Source organism: Actinia tenebrosa, unplaced genomic scaffold (genome assembly GCF_029948245.1).
Source record: "Actinia tenebrosa isolate PJP-AT-01 unplaced genomic scaffold, QUT_ActTen_1.0 PGA_scaffold16__25_contigs__length_10494907, whole genome shotgun sequence".
Classification (NCBI taxonomy): Eukaryota; Metazoa; Cnidaria; class Anthozoa; order Actiniaria; family Actiniidae; genus Actinia; species Actinia tenebrosa.
The window spans coordinates 6,372,030-6,400,022 of record NW_028292576.1 but is presented as its reverse complement, the minus strand read 5'-3'; the positions used below and the strand labels follow the sequence as shown (position 1 = coordinate 6,400,022).

The 27,993-nt window shown below is 35.0% G+C and overlaps 2 protein-coding genes across 4 annotated transcripts in view; one reads left to right on the top strand and one right to left on the bottom strand.

Annotated features, from left to right (window-relative positions):
• Positions 1 to 27,993, top strand: part of LOC116305027 (galanin receptor 2a) — a 51,826-nt gene that overhangs the window by 21,818 nt on the left and 2,015 nt on the right. The gene's annotated exons all lie outside the window — the stretch shown is intronic.
• Positions 6 to 27,964, bottom strand: LOC116305025 (neuropeptide FF receptor 2-like). Of its 3 annotated transcripts, XM_031714843.2 has the most exons (3): positions 27,864 to 27,964; positions 4,935 to 5,080; positions 6 to 2,785 (listed from the first exon to the last, which is right to left on the bottom strand). In XM_031714843.2, the coding sequence occupies exon 3, from the start codon at positions 2,753 to 2,755 to the stop codon at positions 1,709 to 1,711; it is 1,047 nt and encodes a 348-aa protein (XP_031570703.1). In that variant the 5' UTR covers positions 2,756 to 2,785; positions 4,935 to 5,080; positions 27,864 to 27,964; the 3' UTR covers positions 6 to 1,708. The 3 variants fall into 3 exon arrangements, with proteins under 3 accessions (XP_031570703.1, XP_031570706.1, XP_031570705.1); XM_031714846.2 differs by lacking the exon at positions 4,935 to 5,080 and having other exon boundaries at positions 27,864 to 27,944; XM_031714845.2 differs by lacking the exon at positions 27,864 to 27,964 and having other exon boundaries at positions 4,935 to 5,126.

The following is a 27,993-nucleotide window of genomic DNA, read 5'->3' as shown; positions in this document are numbered from 1 at the left end:
CCTGTGCTAGCCGTGGATCTATCTATCTACCTATTCTAGTTGTAAATATATAAAGATATTCATTCCATATACTTTGAAACTGCAGCCAATCATTGATAGGTCAACCCTTTGGTCATACGCAGGCATTTTACAACATAAACTTGCTGCCAGTTGGTGAAAGCAAACCAACACATCACCCCTAATTATATTTTTACAGTGAGGACACTCAAACTAAGAACATTTCGACTATTTTTTCTTCTAGGGCTTTCATTTCTATCGCGAAACTTCACTACTGCTTCAAGCCCTCTAAGATAAAGCATCATGAGTTCAAATACAACGAGTGATCAAAATAAATCATATTTCCAATCGATTGGCTCAATGGGATAATTTGACCAAAAAAAGAAAAAAACACACACACACACACACACAAGTGTCCGATGTTTAATATATACATAAATAAAATTGAATAAAGCGTGGGTGAGTTTGCAAGTGGGTGAATGATGCATTGAGATTTTAATCCTAATGAAAAGAAAGGAATCAACGAGCGCCAATTAGAAAGAAAATCCTGTAGAAATAACAAATGCTCCAGAAGGCAAGCTTTAAGAAGCAAAATATGCTGGCCTTCTTTCCTTTCCTTTTCTTGTCGTTTTCTTTCCTTCCCTTTCTTTTCGTTGCGTAGAATTCCGTTTCTTTTTGTTTTGTTTTCTTTCGTCTCGCTTCTTTTCATTTCGTTTCGTTTCTTGAGTCTTCGTTTCGTTAGCTGCGTTTCGTTTCCTAATTATCTTCCGTTACCTTTTTCTCTTTTCCTTTTTGTTTTTGTTTCCTTTTCTATGCCTTCTTATCGTGATATTATTATTATTTTCTTCCTTATTGTTTCTATTTCCTTTAACCTTCTTTATATCCTATCCTCCTAGTCTTTTTTTTTCTTCTATCTAATTAAGGAACTTTGATATACTAGAAGGCATTGAATTTTACTCTCTTTATTTCTCCCTTGTCTCTTGTTTACATTGCTAGACAAGGTTAATGCAGAATATTGTTTAAAGTTCACTTTTTTGCAACTTATTTACATGCAAAATCTTTGAAATATAATTTTAGTAAATTTTATACATGTATATATGTATGTATATATGTATATATATGTATATATATATATATATATATATATCTATCTCTAAATCTCGCAATCTGATTGGTTGGGAGCGCGTACTTTATGAGAGCACACAGCACGCGCGCGCACTTTCAGTTTCCTCACATACGTATTTGTATTTTATAAAAGAAATAAAAAACTTGCTTGCTGTGCTGTGTGGACTAAAGCACTTGGGGATTGGCAGATCACTCGAGAAGTGTCGAGAAGCACTCCGCCACGCGTCCTAGTACTCTCTCCTAACAGTTCTCTCGTGTTCTGCAAACGTAGGTACGTATCCAACTAGAAGTGAAAGTAGCAATATTGGCCTTAGTACTTCATTTGCTTGGCTCAATTGTTTAGTACTATCTTCTGTTGCCGTCCCCCGCGTGCTTTATTACTGCACACAACACGCGCGCTCCTTTTCTATTTTTTCATTCAATATCTTTTGTTTGTTTGTTTGTTTGTTTTGTTTTGTTTTGTTTTTTGTTTTTTTGTTTTACTTTTTGCTCTTTTTACTTTTTTACTTAGGTATGTTTTTTACTGGCGAAGAAATTTCCATAAATCAAAAACCCGATCTGAAGATAGTTTGTAGTCTATGTATCACTAAACTCTCGATTCGCGGGTGAAAAGTAAGAATGACCCTCCTACATTGCTCCCTGCAGTAGAGGGTTTGGAAATAAGTCTTCTTCTTGCTTTTTGACCATTGGTGCCTCTGAATCTCTTCAAACTGTTACTACCTTGTGGCGTCATTAAAAAGTAGATTAATGGATGTACAGCTGCGCATGCGTAAAACATCCATGTGAAGACCGCGTAAACTACGTTGACAGTTTTTATGTTCATCGACTGCATGACTTCAGAAAACGTATTCAACATTGCAAGTAAATATATTGGAGTCCAGCAAGCAAGAAATGAGAGCATGACAATAACAAGTACAACCGCTGCTTTTTTGCGTCGTATGTTGTGCTGGCTCATGTAGGAGATGTTGGCAGTGATTCCTCTCTTGCTCAAGCTATGGATAGTTGTGAGTTGTAGGCAGATCATCATGATTAATGGTATAAAAAATGTCAAAGTGTAAATGACAGAAAAAATCCTTGAAGTCTTGACATCGGGAAAGACCGTTATGCAGTACGAGGTACTAGGAGTGACAATCAGCTGTCTGTATTTAGCCAGAGGCGCTGCAAGTGCTATAGCAAGAAGCCATACAAATGGTATTCCATAAACAAAAGACTTCTTACGAGCTCGAAAACAGAACGGAAAACAAATAGCCATGAATTTCTCGAGGGAAACAACGAACAAGTTAATGATCGAGGCATTGACAGACATTTTTTGTACGACTGGTACTATCTTGCAGAGTGCTTCTCCAAATATCCACCTCTTGGCGACGTAAATGTCGATAGTTATCACAGGAGCGCATACTATCGTTACCAGAAGGTCCGACAAAGCAAGATTAAAAGTGGAAATGCTTGCTGTGCTGCGCAGTTGTTTTCTTGTCAGTATGACATAGCATGTGGAGATATTGCCGGTCAGAGACACGATGACAACAGCAAAGAAAGCAGCCGCTATGATGCTGTTTTCTGTAAAGGAAAAAATACAACGCACAGAATAACAACCTCCATTGAAGACAGCTGCTGTGGTGTTGTTAAAGCTCATGATATGAGCAGAACGTTCTTGCTTGTTAACCTGTGAATAAGAATAATATACAAACTATGTTATTGACGCCAAGTATTCTCAACACAGAAATGACTAATTAGCTTGACACAATCATATCGGTACATTTATAATAATCATGTTGTATTCGTGCATCTGTATGCCTGTCGGACTAATAGTAAAGTAGTTTGGAATATTTTCATGTGAGGATTTCCCCCAGGCACTAAGAAATATACTTGAGTCCTATTGCACTGTCTGGATTTATCGTTTAATTTGGACAAATACACTTAAACATGACGTTTGAAAAAATCCTGTATGAGACATGTTTCATCATTTAAAACTATTTTGAAAAGACGTCAATAGTTTTATTAGGATTAATTAAGGTGACTCGCAGATTTTTTTTTACCAACGTCTAGTAGGAAAGACATACTTCAAATGCTTCAATACTCGTAACAGTTTGTGACATGGATAATATATCAAGTCTTATTTAGAAAAATATATTAAGTAACGTTGCCATAACAACAACAGTGGTTTGTCCTTTGCTCGAAATGCCATCGGTTTTTATGAGTACCTAATTGCGGAGAACACGGAGGAAAAAACATCATGCGCAGGAGAGAAACTCCTCTCTTTTTTCAATACCTTTGGAGTAAATTTCAACTACTCCAGTTTAATTATTGCTAATTCTGCAATTGGAACCTTTTACTTCAGGCGTAAGGTTTTCTCATCTAGGACCACTTGCCTTTCTCATGGGTATTATTTTTACTTTCCGTTTACTTTCGTTTACTTTTATTTCACATTGTATGGATGTAAGAAATACACTGAAACAAAACCCTATAGTAAAGAAGAATAATTGAAAAGGACCACTCTCTTCTACTTTTATTATCAAAAGTTCAAAGCTTCAAAACATATATATATATATATATACTGCGGTTTGCATAAACTTTGACCCTTTTGTGCATATATACAAGTATATCAAAAGCACATCAAAAATCATGGAATATGATCCCTGATATTTTTTCGAGTTGTCCATTACTAAGGGCTTTCTGGAAAAAATATCAGGGGTGATATCTCATAATTTTTGATATACTTTTGATATACTTGTATATAAATAAATAAGGTCAAAGTTTATGTATATTTTGAAGTTTTGAAGTTCTGAAGTTTTGATAATAAAAGTGGAAGAGTGGTCCTTTGCAATTCTCCTTCTTTACTATAGGGTTTCGTTTCAGTGTATATATATAATAGCTGAAAGTCTTCCTTTATTCCATCACATTATCTACTGGTTTTAATGAACAGCTGATAGAAAAAACGCTTTTAAAAGCTTTTTAAAACATGTATATGGCATTGTACTGCAGTACGCTTTGTTTGAATATATAGAAAGTAGGAATCAGCTTATAATTTGAATCCTGTATTAGGCCTAAAAAGCATGGATAGAAAAAAATCACCTACGCGTTGGAGGGAGAATTATGCAATGACATGAGACATTGGGATCCGTAAAGAGGGAGGAATAGAAAAAGGAAGTGGAAAAGAAAGAGAAGAAGGAAAAGAAAGAAAAAAAGAAAAATTGAATGCGCATTTGAGTATTTATATAGAAAATGCACAATATAAGTATTAAATCAGTATTATCATCATAACTGGCACAGTTTGAAATATTTGTGTTTGTAAAAAAAATCTTAGTAACCTTTCCTGATCATGTCAGATTTCATGTTAAGCTCTGCTTTTGAACTAGCTCAACACTGAGTATCATTTAGGCAGAATAAGAAAATGAATTTTATAAATAAGTCAGCAAGAGAATGTGTAGTCCCGGAGATGAGGTTTCTTTACAAAAAAACTTACAGATATCTATAATTTTTTCAAACTAGTTTTGACTAGATTTGGTGAAGAGGCAGTGTGTGGTCTCTGACACGTAGAGTGTCGAGTACGATCATGTCATCGACGATCATGTCATCGACTCAACATCATGTTGAAGTATGTTGGGTGCATGTCTTTGTTAGTTTACGTGGTCTAGTTCTCCAGGTTCCTTCATTTTTTTTCACGGAAGTTTTCAATTCTATTTTTGAGTTTGCCCTGCATTGGCGTATACATAAACGACCATAAACGAGGCCAGGGTCTGTCAATGAGTCAGGGTTCCGCGATGAAATTGTTTTTTGATTGATATATAAATCCCCAGTTATTCTAGTCGTACCTTTTAAACGAGTTCAATTCTCTAGTTCTCGAATGCAGCTGACTGTAGATATAACTCCGTTCTAGGCTCTTTTGTTGTTCTCGTTTCTCTTCTGGTCTTTGCAGGACTTGAACTAACGAAGACCTTTCTGAATTGTGCTCCGCTTCCTGGAAATCAGTGATTATATCAATATCCACTTGCTTATGTAGGAAAATGAAACTAGCCAATAGCAATTTAACATGCCTTATGAGAGTCTTTCAAAGGTACAGCAATGGTAAAGATTTCAATTTGGTGGTAATGAAAAGCTCTTCATTAACACCAAGGCAAGATGAAGTTTTCTTACCGGCCGGAAATCTCTAAACTACGTCAGTTTTATATTGATTTATTGAAGTTACATATAATGTTACAACCATATGCTTTTTCTGAGTTCGATAATTAAACAGGGTGCTTCTTCTAATGGTCTGAATTCGATAGAAACATTAACATATACTAAATCAAAATGAACGAAATATCATGTATGTACCCATCAATGCACGTGCCATTTCATGACTGAAATAAAAAAGCGATGGTTTCTTGTTTTCGATACCCTAAGGTCCCGTCCACACTATGCCGGATAAATTGGAATCCGAATTTTCAAACCGAAACCGATAAAAAAGTTTTCCGTCCACACTAATACGGCTAGCCGGCGTTTTCAAATTGTTCCACTCTGGAGACCGTATTCGAAAAAATTCGTTTTCGGTGAATCGCCCGGACTAGTGTGGACGGTAGGCCTAACCGAATAAATAAAAATTCGGATTCAAATTTATCCGGCATAGTGTGGTCGGGGCCTCAAAGACACCAACAAATGCCAAAATTCTAAATTCAATTTTAAGCTTTAAATTCGATGATGCGCTTTTGATCTTATTCGCATCTTAAAAATGCCCAATATTTCAGTTTCAAAGTATTGTTATTTTAACCAACCCTAAAATATACTAAGCCGCTAATGTTTTACCCTTAAACAACAAGCATACCCGATATTTTTACCTCGGCGTCCACTTTCCGGGATAAAGTTGTCGGGCATGTCCTCGTCAGGGCCGTAACCAGGGGGGAGCACAGGGTGCACGTGCACAACCCCCCCCCCCCCTCTATAAAAGCTTAAGGTCCGCTCATCTATCTCCTTTAGCTTTAAAATTATATGTAAATGTTTTTTGATTAAATGAAGACCACTTTCCATCTGCATATTGGGGGTGGGAGGAAGGTGGGTACTGACGAGTTGAAAAAGTTTTTTTGGTGCTGTTGGTACTTCGCTTACGCCAAATAAGAACATTTTGAAATGCTAAGTTCACTACTGAACAATTTATTATCGAATATACGGTACTATATCTATTAAGAGGGATCTGGGAAGGGGTATTCCTAATCCCGTTTCCCATCCTAATTCCACTTCCCATTTCAATTCCCTTTTTTTGCGAGTCTTATTCCCAGTGCATAAAATCATATTTTCCCAGCCCCAAAAGGCGCATCCTAGCTCCCATTTAACCCATTCAGGAACCTATATGAGTAAACTGATCCCTTTGAAGTTTATTACAAGTTTGAACATTTCATTCCGGGGCCGAGCCTTGGTTTCGTGCCACACCAGAGTTTTAATATCTTGAACGTGCCTATTCCAGATTTTTCCAGATGCTTTTTTTAAATGCGTTAAATTTCATTAGGAGTGATGAATATGAACGATCGTTAATAGTCCATGCAGAGCGGTATAATAATCGATTATCAATAATAATCAAGCATTTTTTGACTGCAGTGAAGATTTCATGTCACCACTAATATTTCACTTTGAATTGACAGTTTTGTCAAAAAGACAACAAACGTTAAAAAAACTCAAGAAGTTTCTTCGATACTATAACTTGGTCTGTAGTATAGCACAGCGAAATTCTCTGGAAACTCTAAAGCGTAAACTGCTTTTTCCTTGTATAATCGTGCATCCTTTTAAGCCGCATCAACGTTAGATGTTACGTAACTCTGCCAGATAAATTTATTTCATTTATTTCTTCCTTTGTAGTGACAAATAAATTTGCTCTCATACAAAAATTATTCTTTTCATAAAAATTTCGACCCAAACGGCCACTCTTCGATTATAAAGAGCTCAATATTTTCTTCATAAAAACAATGGTAAAACAAAAAATGGGCCGGATTTATTATTATTAAAGAAATCAGCGTCGGCTTCTGATTTCAAGGTGTCATGAGGTTTTAAATTGGAATGAGCATTTATGAAATACGCTCACAACGGCACTGAGCAATGGAAAATCCTACCGAGATATTTGTTCATTGAATAATTCATACTATGATAAATGTGCTTAGTAGTAGAACTGAACTGTAACACCCTTGATTAAAATAAAAATAAAAAAATAAAAAAAGAAAGAAAGAAAGAAAGAAAGAAAGAAAGAAAGAAAAAGTTAGAGGCGGAAACTTGAAATGAAATATTTAACAAATTCTGTCTCGTGTTTTGAATGATATTTAAATTACATCTCTGTTGCTCGAAGTAAGGCTCAAATTTGTGTAGAACGCTCAAGTGTTCCAGTGAAGGTCCGTGAATTCCAAAGTGTTTGTATTATCGAAATTGTTCATTCTTTAATCTATTTTACCGTTGATATGTTTTGGATATTTTGAAGTTGAAATAGTTCATAATTAATTCCGTTTCCTCGTTGATTGCTGGCCATGCTGAATAAACTGCTAGTTCCAAACTGAACTACACCAGAGGGTCCTCAAGGGGTAAAATGGGAGCTGGGATTGGCCTTTTTTTGGGCTGGGAAAATGGGATCTTATGCACTGGGAATGTAATTCACAAATAAAAAGCAATCAATAAAAGAGAATGGGATTGAAACTTGAGAAAAACATAGGATGGGACTGTGAGATTTTATGAAAATGGTGGCTGGGAAATTGGATTAAAACCCCTCCCTCAGGACCCTCACGTAAGGGGAAAAAACGTGCCAATGATTGCATAACATGCTCCCTATTCTATTAACTTTTTGGCTTTTCCCCTTTTGACGCAAGATGCACGACCTAAATGTATGTTATGTAACGTTCGAAGTCTCGTGGACCTTTTTTTTTTTTTTTTTTCACTTTTGATTTACTTGGCTTTCAAGTTCATTAACTTAGCAAATCGTAATCCAAACGCCTTTTTAATTTTGTGACGACCAAAGGTGCGAATTCTTGCCAACAGATGGCTCACGTCTTGAGCCCGGACAAAAAGGGTACATCAGTCAACTCTGACTTTTTTTTAAAAAAATCTAAAATATACCTATTTCAAAAAACGTCGTTGGTCGGAGATTCGAACTCTAATTCTGAGACCGAGTAACACGCTGCAAAATGCAGTATATTGAATGATGAACTACGTAGTTTCCTTTTCAATTGTATCATCACTGTATAATCCCATAAACTATTATACTATTTTCAAATTCTCTTTCCCGGTCCAATTAAAGAATAATTTGGATCGTTTCCATTCGCATTCTCTCGAGGGAAAACTATGACTTATGGAATCAGTCTAGTATAGTTTGGGATGATATAATCAATCTGCAATAGGACTACATGTCTGTCCAATTTGAAAATAATTTAATTCAAAAAATTCCTCTGACTGCCAAATTGGACTCGGCCTATCGGCCTCATCTAAGTTTGTCAGTCCTCGGATTTTTTTTCATCCAATTATTTCCAAATAATTGGACAGCATGGAGTCCTATACTAATAGATCGACCTTTGTGATTTTTTTTTTGTATTTTAGCCAGAAAACATAAAAGCACAAAAAACTATGTTTAGTTTAATCTCAGATCTCCAACCGACATAATTGTCTAAAATAAGTGTCAGTACCAGTATAGATGGAAAAGTGGTTTTCATAGTGGGATGGAGAAATAGTAATGAAATAAGAAAATTGAAGACCTAAGTCCCTAAAATATTAATGACTTAGCGTCGTCATAAAAATGGCTTTCCAGTTGCAGTTGCCTTTTTTTTTTTTTTTTTTTCTTTCTTTTTTTCATTAAGAAAAGCAAATCAACGGTTTTCTAGTGCAGCAAAGAATGCCAGTCTTTAAGACACCCCCTTTTTTTTTGCAACGTCAACGATTTTAACGTCAACTCGAAAAAAAATAATTAATTCAAAGATTTTAAAAAATTCAGAAAATTCTTCAGATTTGCAAGAATCTTTTCATCTAGTAAACAGAAATACGATATGACGCGAGCGAGAGCCAACTAATCCGCGACAATAGATTCATTATTTTCTCGTAGTACATCCTCTCATTTGCTACATTTTGTTTTATAAAAGGTCAGTAATGCCAAAAAGCATGCGAGAACACGGGGGTAATCATCCAAACGCGCACCATTTGTGAGCTACCTTGTGACAGCCAACGATATATCAAATTTTTGGCGATATTCTGAGCATGAGCAATTAAAGTATCGATCAAAAAAAAAAAACAAAACAAAACAAAAAAAACAAAACAAAAAAACACATAGCATATTCTTGGAAAGCAACCACACGACTCAATATCCCTTGAGATATAAATAACTATGAAAAAGCCGCCATGTTGGTTGATTTAACAAGGAAAGCTAATGAGAAATGCATTATTGGCGCCAAACAATATTGGAACTATGACATAACATAAACCCTAAGAATACCCCATTTTACAGTTCCGTTCAGTGACAATGAATAATAGTTCCAAGCTGAGGTTGGAGTTGCAGTGCATGATAAAAAGTAGAGTATTGCTGTGCGCGGAAACTCCAGCCTCGACTTGGAACTATTATTCGTGATCACTGAACGGAACTGTAAAAAGAAGAGATAACTAGCTAAAAACTAGTGTGAGCTGCGTCGTTGTTTCTAATGAAACAGTAATGATAAAAGGGTCAATTTTACACCGTGAAAAGATGAAAAAACTTACTGACGTTTCGGACGCTTATTTCTAAAGCTAAACCATGTCGGTATGGGGAATTTGTTGGGTGGTTACGTCATGTGACCAAGTAGAAGTGCCGATTTCTGTGCTAAAAAATATTCAATAATTTCTTAACTATTTATAGACTTGATAGAGCTATAATGAAACATACAGTGATGTAGTTGAGTGGTTTAAAAGCGATTAATCATAAAATAAAATATTCTACTGCTGAAAACGAGTAGAAACGGAACCAAGTAACCCATAGGTTACTTATTTACATTATTATGCTATAGCTTTATCATTATTTCTTATTTCCTTTTTTTTTCGTTTCATAATGATTTCTTTAGGTTTGATAGTTATTAATCTTCGTCAGATCTATGTAGTAGCTAGCAATTGTACATTTTTAATGATTTTGATAAAATTAATTCTGAAAAATCCCTTGGGGATGAATAAGTAAAGCTTTTTTGTATTGTATTGTAAAAAAATATAACCCAAATAAAAAAAATATTTTTAATGTATACCGTACTTCATATTAATATTTCTTTCAGAAACAATGTATTTGAAGGGACTGTCGACTTTAAGTAGCTTTTATGAGACATTGGAGGATTAGACGATACAATTCGCTGAACTTATATCAAGCAACCTTCAAATTTATCTACAAAAACTAAATTTTGTTTGAACTTCAAGAAACGAAACCCCCTTATTTGACAAGGAACCCAATATTTGTCTTTTCGTGTCCAAAACCAGCAGGTTGAATTAATATTCAGAACGCTTAGGATACCATTTTTGAGATGTATAGCGCTATTTCAAAAAAGGTTGGTGAAAATGTCGTTGCATATTGCTGCATCTTCCATTTTACTTGTTGCTTAATTACTAGGATTAAAATGTATTATGTTCATATGTAAATAATATTAGCACAGAATAAAAACGTGCAGACAGAGTTTGAGAAAATTAATTTTTACTCTTCCTGGTCAGTTAGGGGTGCATCGTGCAGACAGAGTTTGGGAAAATTCCTTTTTGTCACCTGTCGCTGATCGCATTCACATCACCAAAAGTGCAATTCATGCTAATAGAGTGCATACAATATATTCGTGAAAAACTTTGTAAAAAATTGCGCCAATTAGCAAGTTTAGTAGTCCTCAGTAGACTGTAGACGTACAAAATTTTGCACTAATTTGTACAATTTTGTTGGTTAACTTTTTCACGGACATATGGTATGCACTCTATGCGACAAGCAAGATGCAACAAACAAGGCAAAACCTTCATCAGACCTTTATTGAAATAGCTGTATTTATAATCAAATTTCGAATTGAGAAGCCGCTTAAAGAAGGAAAAACATCCAAAAACCTGTTATCTCTAATGACTACTGCAAATACAGAAGTACTGAAGCTCAAAAACTAAAGAAAGGCCGCGCAGGTTCCTAAAAAAATGGATCTACGTAGCTTTGTACCCTTAAAACACCTGCTAACTATCGTATAAAACGCATTCGTATCACAAGTGAATAAATAGCTTATTGGCTTTACCTTTACAAATGTTGATGGTGACGAACTTGAATACTTGTCTAGCTCATTCAAATCGAATTCGACCGCGGCGAATTAGCTCTGACTTAGTTCTAAGATCTGTCCAGAGGTTGTTACGTTTCGTGGTACGCGATCAAAATGAGGGTTAGTTATAAAACCTCCCTGAGAAGCCGATCCTTAAAATCTTGCATTAAAGTGATATATGAATTATTAATAACTTTACAGAAAGGTACTTACTGTAACAAAGTGTCCTAATTAATGTAATGTTTCAGTGCTCCTTTGCTTTCTTTCGATATAATTTTTTCGAGCAAAAATTTTTAAAGAAAAACGTACAGTAGTTGTCTACGAGGTTCTTACAATCTGTGAGCAAGTACTTCAAGGACTGGTAAATGTTAATGAAATCTTGTTGGAAAAAAGGCAAAAATGGATTGGTCCATAATTAAGTTGATTTATTATTTTCATCGCTATGTCTCATAGGTTCAAAATATTGTTTACAGGATTAAACTAGATTAAGTATTCTATGGCGATTCTACTCCGAGCCTTTTGCTATTTAGCATAATTACAGTCGTTAGGTTTAAGAATATTTCCCCTCAAAAACAATTTTGTAACGAAAAATTTTTTAAAAAAACCTATTTTTGACGAATGTTAATTAGTTTTGATACTTTCCTTTTTATCATCCTTACCTGAATTTTTTAAGTTCACCAGTGTTTTAATTTTTCAAATGATCCAACCAAAAATGTGTCCTCTTAAATGCCTTAGATCGAATACAGTACTAACAGGTTTTTATCCCAGGTAAGGCTTTTATGATCTTAGAAGCAGTTTCCCGTATACCTCTTGTCACAAATGACTTGCCAGCTCTTCTCTGCTTAATGAAAAATCCGTCAAATAAAGACAGTTTTCAAATTACATTGGTCAAGACAAATGCTTCATTTGTGAGAAAACAGATGCTCGGCTGACAGGGCCTAGCAAATTGCGAGCGACTAATCAGCCGTTACACAATAAGTAAAATTATTACAATTCTTTCTCTTTAACTATTAGTGTTCACAACGCCTAAGTATACTCAGAAATGGACACATTCATCACGTGTCATGAAACTATCTTAGTGAAGCTTAGTGTATTATCATTGCAATTACACTAAATATACATCAAACTAGATCTAGAACTCAGTATAGTGAAAAATCACACCAATTGGCATGATAACAAATAACTAGTTTGTTGCTTTTTTTTATTCAGGCATTTCGACTGTGAACCAACAGTCATCCGGCATTTATGTTACTGAATTAAAAAATAAGAAATATAAAAAAACTGTACGCTGACTATTCACATTTAAAAAAATGGTTTCTCTAAGCGTAGTCGTGCCAGCGTTTAGTTCTATTGCATTCAAACATCTTTTACTTTTTTAGCTCGCTCTCGTTCGTAAAATAAAGAGAAAAAAGTTTAGTGCTTAAAAAATATAATTTCTTTACAGCAGCAGACTCCAAACTTGAGACTGTTTTGTCTACATTAGCTGCAATTAGTCTCTGTACTTAAGCTTTGTTTGATCATAAGACTAAAGGCAAACACCCTTTGAAGCAAGTGTAACTTTTTTGACTGTTCTTTGTCGGTTGTTTCCTGTTTTCGATATTTACTCTGCGACATCAATTTTTCATGCATTTAATCTATTTTCATACCAAAAAAATTTGAACTTTATTCTCAATTTTAGGACTTTTGAGGGAAAATATTTTCATTTGTGACAAATAGACGATAGGGCGTTTCACGGTTACCTTTTTCTTTTTTTCTTTTTCTTTTTTTTTTTTTCATTTAAATTTTTTGGAGTTCTCTACCAGACCAATTTACGCGCGAATTCCGTGTAGTAAATACATATATTTCAACTAGTGATTTTTCTATAATAATTTTTACTGGTAAGAGATCTAGAACTGTCATTGAAATTTTGTTTTATCTTCTTTAACGAACTCACTAATAATTCATGAGGAAAACACAATAGAAATCATGACCGCGAAGAGTTTCGTAATAGACCGTTTGCTTGTTCGTGCGCATCCAAATTTAGGGAACACGATACCAGAACACGAGTATTATTATGCATTGCTATGGATTTTTTTTCGGTATATTCATAAAATCGATTATTCTCCTCTTTAACTATAAAACTGTCTCCCAGGGGCTTGTCAAGTTGGATGCGCACGCAGCGTTGAGAAAACGAGCTATTCTTATACAGAATCCTGTTCATTTGCATAAAATTTAACTAGGATTTTCTTGGGCAGATTTACTTTTATCTTGAAAAAAGGAACTAACCTAGACTTTTGTTAAGCAATATAGAATATTCGTGTCCGTGTTGTATGCGGCATATAAAGTCGGCTACGCCTCGAGTTTATATTTCGTATACAACACGGCCACTTATACCATATAAATTACACAAGTAATGCTTTTTTCCGCATAACGAATGCGAACTTGTAAATTAAAATTACCGCTGAAACAGGGCGGGGAATTAACTTAAATGGGCACGAAATGAATATATACTACAAGTAAATTTAAAATATTCTGATTTGTACTACGCTAAAAATAAAAATCAGGATTAAGATTACTTGCACGATAAGCTCGATCAAAACCCCATCCTGTAAACAGAGGTTTAATCAACAGATTGCATAACAGCAGGATTTCGGCATACCTTATGCTTCAATTTAGTTTTTTTACTAGCATTAATAATGAAATGACAAAGTATATGGCCGCTCAGGGGCGTAGCGAGGACCTAGGAGCTGGGAGGGCATTGATCCAAAATATAAAAAAATTACTCCTCCCCAATAAAACAAATAAACGCTCAAACAAAAATTTAAGAAACAAACATTATTTTATTAATCACTCTTAAATCTTAGGTTGTAATAATTTATTTTCCTCTTTCGTTCCGGTTTAATATGTTTTTATTTTTTTTTTGTTGTTATTCTTTTTTCAAAATTTTCGCTACGCTACTGTGGCCGCTGGCGTAGTTTCAGTTTCTCTTTCTCTTTCTGGAATTCGTCCCTGTCTCTCACTCTCACGCCTCACTCTAACGCCTTGTGTACATCAAGCTGTCTCTCTTAGCCTCTCATTCTCTCTCTCTCTCTTTTTCTTAGTCTCACTTTTTCTTAGTCTCTTTCAACATGCCAACAACGAAAACTAAAAAATCAAATTTTAAGACACTAATGGCCGCCATGTTGGTTGGATTTGAAGAACAAGACTGACACGAGCGATTAGGAAACAAAATTGTGACAACCGTACCAGATTAAAAATATTTAGAACTAAATTCATATTAATACTCACGTATCAATTCTTGGGGTGCATGTTACGTCATAGCCTCCATCTTTGTTGGCTATACAAAGCATTCCTCATTAAGCTTCTCTTGTTAGATCAACCAAGATGGCGGCTGTTTCATTGGTATCCTCCTATTCTTGGGCTTCATATTACGTCATAGCCGCCATCTTTGTTGGCTATACAAAGCATTTGTCATTAAGCTTCTCTTGTTATATCAAGCAAGATGGCAACTCAGTGTTTCATTGCTATTTATATCACAAGATATTTTTGGTCACGTGGCTGCACTCCAAGAATACACGAGTTTCACATTTGTTGCATTTAAAAATAGATGAGTCGAAAAACCTAAGAATGTGCTAGCCGCTATTGCTACCTTAATCTATGGAGTGTTGATTGGAAATCGTATTGACGCAAAGTAACGTATTGATTTTAAACTCGGTTACGTAAACAATAATATTTACACTTATATACCTTTTGTTATCAAGGATTTGAGTGCACCTTTTATAACAAATTGAACACTTTACTTAGATTACTACAAACGTATATTTAAACAGAAATTATTTGGCTGAACATTAACACTTTACTATTAATATAGCAGTAGTTGGTGACGGGACACTCCTAATTTGAATTTCATAGTTGGCACGTACTGCTATTTCGCTGTCTCTAACCGCTGTGTAGGCAATCTCGTACCCAGACCCTGCGTTTCTTCTGGCCTGCAGCGAAGAACGAGGGCTCTGGCATAATCTATTTTGGCGCATGCGCAATTTACTGGCAGTGAAATATAATGAATAACAATTTTTTTTTTCGAACGGAACTCTGTGTTTAATTTCGATCAAAATAAAAATCAAAGATCTCGAACCTATTTTATTGTTTATTTTTGCAAGTCTTTGTAAGCATGCGCTCTTATACCGGAGGTCCAAGAAATCTCAAAGAAATCTCACGTGTAGGTACGTGGTTTCATTCTCGACTGAACTGTATGTGTGAATATAGTTTGCTTGGTGTCTTTTCTTTTCTTTCTTTCTTTGTATCTCTCTCTCTGTCCGAGTGTTCAACGAGTGCACATCTAAAACACGAAGCTCTTGCAAATTTGCTAGTTTCCCTTGAGAACACGTAGGGTTAGAAATAACCACTCTCCTTGGCTCACTGGAGATATCAGACAGCTAATTATTCATAGAAATTATTTAAAGAGACAAGCAATTAGATCTGGTGATCAACAATCCTGGAGTGAGTATAAGAGCTTTAGAAACATGGTTACTAACGAAATTAAGGAATCTAAAGTTTCTTACTATCACTCTAGAATTAAAGACAATTATGGAAATCCTAAAGCACTGTGGAAAACAATAAATAACCTTACTGGTAGAAGCAATTCTACAAGTAATTCCATCACTGAATTAAAAATTAACAATTGCACTTTTAATGACCCAGCAGAAATTGCCGACTTAATGAATAATCATTTTTCCAGAATTGGCAATACACTGGTCGCAGAGATGGAGAGAGGTATCATTGATTTCCAGGATTTCCTCAGACCAGTTGAATTTAATTTCAATTTTGTGGAGATCTCTAGTGACTTAGTTCTGAAGTTTTTAAGCAATATGCCAACAGATAAAGCCACAGGACTGGACAACATATCTTGTCGGCTTTTAAAAGAAGCTGCTCCCATAAATGCTCCTATCATAGCTAATATCATAAATACGTCATTTGCTAAGGGAATTTTCCCTTCACTTTGGAAAAGAGCTAAAGTGATCCCTCTACATAAGGCCAAGGATCGTAATGATCCAAATAATTATAGGCCAATATCTATTCTCCCTATTTTATCTAAAATTTGTGAGAGGGCAGCTTATGACCAATTATATGCCTATTTTAATAAATCCAATCTCTTAACTAAGTATCAATCTGGCTTTCGACCCTTACATTCTACTGTTACTGCTTTATTAGAGGCTACAAATGATTGGTATACTAACATGGATAGTGGCTTAACTAACCTTGTAGTTTCCTTAGATTTAGCGAAAGCCTTTGATACTGTTTCACATGACATCCTAATTTCTAAACTTAAGCACTATGGGGTTGGTGGAGTAGCATTAGATTTCTTTCGTTCTTACTTAACTGATAGAAGTCAATGCTGTACCATTGAAACCTATACCTCAAATCCAGTAACTGTAACGAGCGGTGTTCCACAGGGCTCGATTTTAGGTCCGTTACTGTTTATAATTTATATTAATGACTTGCCTCATTGTCTCGAAATTAGTCAGCCTCGTCTTTATGCTGATGACACCCTAATTAGTTACGCATCAAAGTCAACTACTGAACTCTATGATAAAGTGAATTTAGATTTACTGTGTGTCAGTGACTGGCTATTGGCTAATAAGCTGAGTTTGAATGTAGTAAAATCTGAATATATGTTAATTGGATCAAATTTTCAGCTTTCAAATTTGGGAATTTCTTCGCATATCATGATTAAGGATCAAGAGGTAAAGAGGGTAACCTCTTCAAAACACCTTGGTGTGTATTTAGATCAAAACCTAACTTGGGATGTTCATATTGAAAACTTATGTAAGAAAACTGGCTCTTCCATTAATGGTTTAAAACAAGCCAGAGATTTTGTCCCTCTTGATACCTTAATACTTATGTATAAGGCTCTTATTCAACCGTTATTTGATTACTGTGATCTTGTTTGGAGTAATTTAAACAAAGGCCAAGCAGACCGACTTCAAAAGTTGCAGAACAGAGCTGCCCGAATCATAACCTTTCAGGGCTATGACATAAGGTCAGCAGACATCTTGCAACAATTGAATTGGGACCGCTTGGCTATAAGACGCGAAAAGCGCCTTTCTCTCATGATGTATGATATTTTGCATGAAAATACTCCATCTTATTTACAGGATCTTTTCTCAAAAAGTAAGGATTCAAATGCTTATAAATCTAAATTGAGAAATATCGAAGATAAATTAGAAATTCAAACCATTCCAAGGACTGAATTCCTTAAAAAAAGTTTCTCTTACAGAGGAGCTAAATTATGGAATTCTATTCCTTCACATATCCGAACTTCATCCTCTAGGTTAGTTTTTAATAAGAATTTGTCTAATTCGCAGTCGGATAGTACCTAGTCACTTTATATTTATCATTTATACGCATTTTAATAGCTATATATATAGTTCATATTATTTAATTCATTTTTAAATATATCACATATTATATGTAAATCTCTTTCTTATGAAGTACGACTTTCATGTGAAGAAGTGTATGACACTTATGAAACTATCGTCCTCAAATAAAGGTGCATTCATTCATTCATTCATTCATTCTCTTTCTTTCTCTCTTTCTTTCTCTCTCTCTCTCTCTCTCTCTCTCTTTCTTTCTTTCTTTCTTTCTTTCTTTCTTTCTTTCTTTCTTTCTTTCTTTCTTTCTTTCTTTCTTTCTTTCTTTCTTTCTTGACAAAAATAGACTCTGAATTCAAAGAGCTGTATGTCTTGGGGGATTTGAACTGTGATTTAATCAATAGTAATACAAGTACACAGGCTCGTCAACTAAGACATACTTCTGAGTTATTTCAGTTACATCAACTAATTACTGAACCAACAAGAATCACCCAAAGAAGCAAAACATTGATTGATATCATTCTTACAAACACTCCAAACAGGGTTGCCCAGAGCGGTGTTATACACCTCTCTTTGAGTGACCACAGCCTGGTGTATGCTATACGCAAGATAGCTATACCAACAAATCATAAGCACAAAATAATAACATTTAGAACTTTCAAAAATTTTGATGCAAACAATTTTCGTAGGGACTTGGCGTCACTCCCTTGGGATAGCCTGAATGATTTAAAGGACCCAAATGATATGTGGTTAAAATGGAAAGAATTGTTTCTATCTATTATTGAATTGCACGCACCGTTAAAGCGGAAGCGCATAAGAAATAGAAGGACGCCTTGGTTGACAATTGAAATACGAAAATTGATGCTCGAACGTGACAAACTAAAACAATTAGCAATAAAGACAAACCAAAATAATGACTGGGAAAAATACAAAGCAAGTAAAAACCGAGTAAACAATGAAATCAAAAAAGCTAAGAAGAAATACTATGAAACTCACTTTTCACAAATCTCGAGAAATTCGAGCGAAGTTTGGAAAACAATAAATGAAGTCTTATCTCGAAAAAGTAAAGACAAAACTCGTATAACCTCCTTAAAGAGCGGGGAAAACACTATTTGTGATTTTCAAGAAATCTCTGAGCTTTTTAACGCTCATTTTTCTGAAATAGGGACAAAGCTAGCCGGTACAATCCCGGAAGGACCACTAAGCTTTAACTATTACCTAAATAAAGCAAACTCGACCTTTAAATTACAACACACGACTTCTGATGAATTATCTAAGATCTTAAACTCTATATCAAGTAATAAGGCAACGGGCTTAGACGGCATATCTGTGCGCTTGATAAAGGAAGGTGCTCCAATTATTATTAATCCCTTAGTTAAGATTTTCAATCAATCTATAGACAGTGGTATTTTTCCAAATGACCTTAAACTCGCCAAGGTAACTCCTATTCATAAAGCAAATGATAGAGATGATTTAAACAATTATCGCCCTATCTCAGTACTTCCTGCCATTGCTAAACTTTTCGAAAGAATTGTCTTCAACCAGTTATATACTTATCTTAGTTCAAATAACCTGCTCTCTGAAAGACAATCAGGTTTTAGACCACAGCACTCAACGACTACTGCTCTGCTGGAACTTACAACTGAATGGCTTACAAATATAGATGAAGGGAAGATTAACTGTATCACCTTCCTTGATTTTACGAAAGCGTTTGATACAGTTAATCACTCTATCCTTCTCCATAAATTAGCTAATTACGGCATTGCAGAAAATTCATTGAAGTGGTTTAAATCCTATTTAACTGAGCGAAGACAGAGATGCAACGTGAATAATACATTATCTACTATAAAACAAACCCTTTGTGGAATTCCCCAAGGGTCAATCCTAGGTCCATTATTATTCATATTGTATATTAATGATTTACCAAATAGTGTACATTTTTCAAGTACAAGAATGTACGCGGACGACACAAGCCTCACGGCTTGTAATACTTCCGTAAAATCTTTATCTGAGCAGATCAATTCTGATATTATTAGCATATCCAACTGGCTGATGGCAAATAGATTAAGCCCTAATTCAACAAAGACTGAATATATGTTTATTGGGTCTGACGACAAATTACGTCAAATAAGTTCCAAACCACATGTTTTACCTTGAAGGTAAACAAATCGCACGTGTCCAAACAGCCAAAACCCTGGGGGTTGTAATCGACCAACGCCTGTCCTGGGCTGACCATGTCGATCATATATGTAAAAAAGTTTCATCAGGCCTGGCTGGCCTTAGACAGGTTCGTGATTACGTCCCCCAGGAGACGGCGATTGCAATATATAATTCGCTGATAACTCCTTGGTTTGACTACTGCGATGTGGTTTGGGATAATTTACCAAAAACATCAGCTGACAGACTCCAAAAAATGCAAAATCGCGCAGGCCGAATTATAACTAAGAGTAATTATGAAACTAGGTCGCGCGACATTTTAATGTCTCTAGGATGGGAAAATCTTCAAAACAGGCGGAAGAAACATAAAGCCACAATAATGTACAAGACTTTGAATGCTCTTGTACCTCAAAGTTTAAGAGACCGCTTTGAGTATCAAACTACAAAATATAATTTGCGGAAGGGAGAAAAGTGTTTAAAATTATCGAAACCAAACACTGAGTACCTCAAACGTGCGTTCTCCTATGAAGGTGCAAAAGCATGGAACTCTTTGCCTTCAGATATTAAGTCAGCTAGAAGTATAAGGGAATTTAAAAGAAAGCTTTCTTCTGTTGGACTCTCATAAACTTTTTTAGCTGTCTAAATTGTATTCTTATTTAACTCGACATTCTTGTAAAGCAATTTTTATATTGATAGAATTTTTTTCGAGTATAAATAAAGTATCACTCACTCACTCTTTCTTTTCTTTTTTCTCTTTTTTCTTTTCTTTTTTTTTTTTTTTCTTTTTCTTCTTTTCTTCTTCTTTTCTCCCTTTCTACGAGGGTTTATTTTCTCCAGGTTCTCGGGCTTTCGTCCAACGATGAAAATTGTAATATGTTATAGTTTCGTCTTAGTTGGGATTAATGAACCTTTAGTTGATCTGAAATAGTGACGTAGAAATGACGTCACTGTGAAACTGAGGTGTCACGGAGCCTGCGAAAATTGACCATCGGCAAATACAAACATGCCTTTTATTAATTCAGCAATAACAATATAAAACTCATTCATTATTGCGTTGTTGTTATCAAGAGCTCACATTAGCAATGCTACTTTTTCCCCAATTTCCTGGGTGGCCTGGAAATCCATAATTTCAAGAGGAAAGATGACACTTCAGTTTGTGCAATTTTTCTCGATTCTAATTGGCGAATTTTTTTTTTTCGGATCAGCGAGTAGTAGTTGTATAGTGTTGAGTGAATTATCTAAAATCTGATGAAAGAATATCTTAGGTCGACCAATGGTGGTGGTTGTTTTATGAAATATGAGTTAATACGTTGTACGCTCGTATCTGTCTAATGAGACAATATACTTCGTTATGTCTTTTCTTTCTTAATCTATAATACATTCAACAAAATTACTCCATTCTGATTGGACAAGAGGAGTACAATTAAATCTATTATTGTACTCTCTAGAGTCCAGTAAATTAAGTTGCTCAATTTTGTTGAGTGTATAGACCAAATTCAAAACTCGCACCGATGTGAGGCTTAAGTTGTGAACAAAGGAATCTGGCGTGATTCGTGACTTTTGAATCACGCCAGATTAATTTAAGTCACGCCAGATCCCTTTGTTCAAAACTTAAGCCTCATATCGGTGCGAGTTTTGAATTTGGTCTATTCAGTTATAAACAGAAAATCGCACGATCTTCTCGTACAATTTGGAATTTATAAATACGCACGTACTCGCTGTGACGCAGGCTACTCGTACCCATCAGTTCCGAATTGTACTCGAGATCGTGCGATTTCCTACCTAAAATGTTCAAAATTGCATTAAATCTCAAATGGATCAGAAGATAAAGTGCTAAGTGTAGTCTACAAAGTCTTAAAATTATTGCCGAAAGTGTTCCCGATGTGCGCGATGATATTTTGTATTGTAGGGTTAGAACGTGGGTGTTGCGTCTATCGCCTATCTATTAATTACTTGTTATTTTCTAATAATTTTAGTGTTTAAGAATTGAATAGTTTTTTTATAATTCTTTGGGGTTTTTTCTTTTTCTTTTTCTTTCTTTTTTCTTTTTTTCTTTCTTTCTTTCTTTCTTTCTTTCTTTCTTTCTTTCTTTCTTTCTTTCTTTCTTTCTTTCTTTCTTCCTTTCTTTTTTTCTTTTTTTCTTTCTTTTTTTCCCTCTTTGTTTTGTTTTCTTTTTTTTTTCATTTCTGTTTTCAATTATCATATATCTGGCGAAATGGTCTTTGGTACTATCAGGTATCAAAGCTTAACAAAAGGTATTTATGCCCTAACCAGACTTACCTAAATAACCTGAGTAATTATATGGTTATCAGAGCGCTGCAAATCCCGTTTTTAAAATCAAACAGACTAACTCAGACTCCGACCGGACACCGGCAATACGTTATCCGGGCGGGATCATAGTCGAAGTCAATAACGTTCATTTTCTATTTCTAAACTCATAAAGAAGTATTTACTTTAGGCTAATTGAAATCTCTTGGAAATGCATTTAGACACATTTCAGCACCTTCCTGTACTTTCATAAGTGCAAGGCAGACAGAATGAATATTGAATTTCTTTTACCAGTATTTCCCAAGTTAAGCTAAAAAATGAATAAATAAGTAATAATATAAGCGAAAAAACAACGACGATGAACGAGGGAATTATAATGATAATTTTTTAAAAAATGAATGTTTAAGTTGTTGATTGAGAGAAAGTTTCTCTTGATATAATGTATTTTTGGAAAACAGCATTTTTCTGATGTTTAATAAAAGAAAGAATAAAACCATCAGAAAGCCTCTCTCATATTTTTGACTTGAAATTATAAAAAACAGCATATTAATAAACTTGTGTAGTTAGAATTAAAAATAATTAAAAAATGAAAAGTAAAATAAAGTAAAAATGGAAGTTAAAATCTGATAAAAAAATATTTCAAACTAAATATTTTTAAACAATTTAATTCCAATATCTATTAAAGATTATTAATAAACATTGTGATCGATCTGGATGAAAAATACAATGAGAATTACCAGTAAACATGAAAACGAAAAAGAAAGGAAAATTAAGAATGAACCGGCACGGAAATGAAAGTATAATAGACTGAATTTAAGTCAGAAATTCTATTTAAAAAATTTGAACATTAAAAGAATCAAATGCATAATGATACGAATTTACTATTGTATTTTATGCATATTTTAGTATTTTGAGCAAAACAATTGGGCCTGGTTCACACGAGCAACACAAACCCGAACACAAACGTAAGCAAATCTGAGCGTGAACTACAGTGACAAATTTATTTCCATTTTCTTGCGTTTTCTTCTCAGTCGGGGAAAAGGCAAACGCACACCCAAACGCAAGCAAATCTACGCGTGAACTACACTCAGTAACGTAAACACAAACTGAAGGAGTGGAAAATTTCATTTTCTTGTGCTTGTATTTGCGTTTTTAACGTGTCAGTCGGGGAAAAGGAAAGCGCAATTCCAAACCCAGGCAAATATATCTACGCGTGAACTACAATAAGTAACGTAAACTCAAACGGAAGGAGTGAAATTTTTCATTTTCTTGTGTTTGTATTTGCGTTTTTAACGTGTCAGCCGGGGAAAAAGCGCCTATAAAAGCAAACACAGCGCGTGCGAGGAAAGTTTCCATTCCTTTGTGGCTTACGTCAGTGTATTTCACTCGTAGAATCAACCGGCTGTAATACATAACAAGCAGTGTAATAACCTCTATCAAAGAACACGAAGCCACTGCCGAAACTAAAGAGTAAATGGGAAAATAAAGCAAATACATTCTATATTTGAATTAATATTTAAGTCATAATTTCAGGTTTAACCCAAAAGTAATTTAGATTTTTTAGTCCAAATGAGAATCTATTTTTGCAACGGACATTTGTTGGTCTTCGACAAGCCCATAGAAAATGGATTTATGAATGTTAATCTCTAAATAAGATTTTTGCTGTTCAGATTGTTATCTATAAATCATACAAGACCATCCGTGTTTCCGATAAAGCTTGATTACTTGTTTGAACAATTTGACGAACAGCACGTCTTATCGTGCTTTTTCGTTTTCGTTGACGCTAATCGAGTTGGAGGAATCTTAAAGAAGCGAAGGAAAAAAATGAACGAATGAACAAAATGTTAGTTATTTATAATTAGTACAAACGGACCTTCACTGAAACACGCAAATGTTCTGCACAAAATCGAGGCTAGCACTGTGTAAATGAATCTGCAGTCAAGGAACACAGCGGTATTTTACGAATTCGGAAAAAATCTATCCCTTTTTTAGAGGACAGTTTGGCGAAACGGTTTACAGTTGCCTTTGACGACTATCAATAATGAGCTACATAGCTATGAAACTACTATCGAGACGTGTTTACTGTGTATATTCAGTGCAAATAGGTCAGCGGTAATTCACAGGGCATGCGCATCGTGTTCCTTGAGATACGTCTTGAACCGATTGGTCCGTTTTAATTGACTTAATTAAGAATTCTCCCTGTCAACTAAAATACACTGCGCACCGGAAACAACGAAATGCTATGCAATACGCCATTTTCTCTGCCAGGCAAAATGGCGGTTATGTAGGTAAAAATAGAAATCCAGTTTCATCATTCTTGTTATTCCTGATAGATATTTCACTACCATTTAACAATTATTCGCCGAAGGCGAAGTGAATATCGGGGAATATTTACCGAGACGCGAGTCTTCGAGCAACGAGCTAAATATTCTCCGATATTCACTGATTCTGAGGCAAATAATTGTTTAGTATAAATACACAGGCGATTCTTTCAAAAAAGAAAAAAGAAAAAAAGAAGATAAAAGATATTTTTTCCGGTAACGGCAACAAAGCAGCTGGCCGCCATTTTGGATTATCGCTGGAGGTGATTATCGTGTGATAGTGTGAGTTTCTCGACCAATCAGCGCGCGAGATTTTCAATAATCACTTGTGTATTTTTACTAACATCATATAATGATACGTTGTCACTTAAAGCTTTACGCGATTAATTTTGGCAACGAATCCAAAATAGATTTCAAAGTTTTGTGATGTCTAACAGTTGAACGACCTAAAAATCATTATGCATGCCACAAAGACAATCTCTCTGATTCAATCTACTTGCTGTGGAAAGAAAGGAAGGAAACGTTGAGAATTTAAGGACTTTGGCCTAGGACTTGTAGAAATATTGCTCCCGCAGTACATGGAAGAGCTTCGAGAACGATGTAGGCGAACGATGTTAACCAATACTGATAGGGGCGCAATTGACTACGATTCTTTAATCAAAGTGCTTCTACAGAAAAAAATTAATTTAATTTTCTTGTCTAGACTTCAAGCTTTTCTCCTTAAGAAGTTATCATTTTGTTTGTCCAAGAATAGTATATTTTTGGGGAAAAAAGGGGTTGCAATTAGCGTCAATCACTCTTCATTTATCTTCGGTAACCTTCAGAAATATTTGTCTGAAAGCGTTGTGATATGATAGAGAATTAATCATGCGAAAGCCAATGATAAGTTTGATGTAAAAGCCCTCTTTATCTTGGGTGTAATGTTTTCCGAGCACGTGTCATTCCCTTGGGAACAGGATAAAGCTGTGTTTATGTTCATACGTCTTCCCATGCGCAAACGTTAAAAAAAGAAATGATACCCAATAAAGGAATAGCACTTGAGCTGAAAGGGTAAAAAACATTAAGTCTAATGGCTGCTTTCGGTATGTCGGTACACCTAGTCATCGGACGATCAAATGTTCGACCAATCGTGAAGGAAGCAATTAATTAAGGCAGTTGCCTAAAATATTCAATTTGTTGTGCCTTGCTTGGTCTTGGTTGGTTAAATATTTAAGCGTAAGAATAAAATATATATATTTTTCCCGTGCAATTTTGCTGCAACACATCATTTCGGAACTATTTAAGGTAGACAGGTAGACTCTATATAGATGATATATCGATTATCGCTATTGCGGTAATGATTTAGATCCATACATGACTTTAGAGAAAGATGTATTTATTATCCTTGAGGCTGAAAGGAGGATTATGCTAAATATCATTCCTGCACATTGCAAGGAACGTGAGCTAACATCAGAAAGTCACTCTGGCACAAAGCCAATTAAGATCATGTTCTAAAGAATATTAATAGGTCTTTCGCAACACCAGATCACGTGACCCTACTTAAATCAAGCAGGTGTGTCAAAATGAACATCAGAAATGAAAAGAAGACTCAACATTGGTAAGGCAAAGTTTTAGCCCATAATGTTGACTATAGAAGAAATGGCATGAAATATAAAATCGAATATTCACTCATATAAAGATTTGTGTGGGAAAATGTCCTGGAATTAATCGGTTCTGATATTTTGTTTTCAACTAAACTCGAATTTACTGACTCAGCCTTATTAACACGAACACCTTTTTTTCAGTCTGTGCCCTCTTGGGTGTCCGTATTGATGAGTTTGGACTGCAATCCTATTAAACAAAGCCGTTTAATACGAACACCTCATTGAATACGAACACGTTCATCTGTTCCTCTCTGATCAGTGTTCGCATTGTTGAGATTTAACTGCAATCCAATTAGTTAACGAACGCACTAAATACGGAGTCCTTATTAATGGGAACACTTTCTCTGGCCTCTCTGGCCTAAGTGTCAGTTTTAACAGGGTTACGTTTTACGGACACCTGACTATTACTTACTATCATGCAGTCACGTGACTTTTGGGGGTTTACTGAGTGACAAACAAGCTAAGCGGTTGACTGAGGGGCAACTAGCGGATGTTAAGTTAAAACATGTCAAAAAAAGCCCTCAAACTATTGTATTTGACTATTGTATCACGACATGAAACTAGAAAACAAGAGATCAAAACAACCTCCAGGATTCTACAAGCCATCAAAAAAGAGCTATTACCGGAAGTGACGTCTATTGATAGCTTTCTATTGCTGGTTTATAATCATTAAAAGACAAGTTTTTTTTTTTTTGATATAACAAAACAAATCATAAACAATTCTTTTTTATTAAATTCCACCAAGATAGCGGCTATTGACGTCATTTGTAAATGAAAACAATGTGGACGCTTTCTCTTGCCCTACTCGGGTGTCCTTGTTAATGGGTTGTGAAAGTAAACATACATATATGAACATTGTCAGGAATTAAGGTATCATTATTATAGATGAACTGCTTCAACAACCTTAAATGTTATTTACATTTCCTCTAGCAAGTTAAAAACTAATTTTAATCCATTAGTTCTCCTACCCGGCCCTTTGGCACAGACACTCCATTTGTGAATCTCGCAGAACTAAATGGACAAAAAAAGTCTAGTGATACAGGTGCAATACAGAGGTAAATACTCCCATGCTTTAGAAAGCAAAAACACGCCCCTTACATTAGGGTCATTTAGATATTAGTTCTTAGAAGTAAAAGCAAAGTGTGACGGCGCGCGTTCCGTGAGAGAGATTTTTATTCATTAGAGATCTTTAGCACGACGTTCTTGCTAGCCTAACTGCAGCAGTTCGACATCAGGCGTTTTCTGTCGAAATTCGACATTTAGCGAGGTATAATAACAAAGTGCCTTGTTGGGAGAGCCGTCATATTGAATTTCTCTTATGCTGAGTGTTTGTCGGTGTTTGCGTGCGTGTTTTGTGCCTGACTTCTAGCAGTTAGCGGTAAACCTGATACTAAAGGTTTCTTATTATTAGTTGGAGCATAATGTCATCCGGTCTTATATATACACCAACAATATTAACAATGATAATAATAATAATGACAATAATAAAAAAAAGTATATACAATAATTCAAAATAATAACAGTAATATTACTATGATATTGTTAATGTGATTATTGATAATTATCAATAACATTAATAAGACGAATAATCATTAGCAAAGATCTGTAAAAGGTAATTCCTTTGAAGACGAGCTTCTATCGCGATCGCTCGGGATTAATTCAGATAAATTCATCGAATATAACTTGTGGATTCCTTCAACTAATATTTAAAATCTAAATAAAGCAAAATACGAAAATTATAAACATCACTATCTTTTAAAATCATGTTCATATGCATACCTTCAAAAATCATATGCCTTCAAAAATCTGATTTTCCTTCGAGTCATGTACTTCGAGGCCAAAAGACTGTATGCTGTTTGTCTAAGCTCTTTCTAAGCAACAGTATAATGACTTATAGTGAAAGAGCATT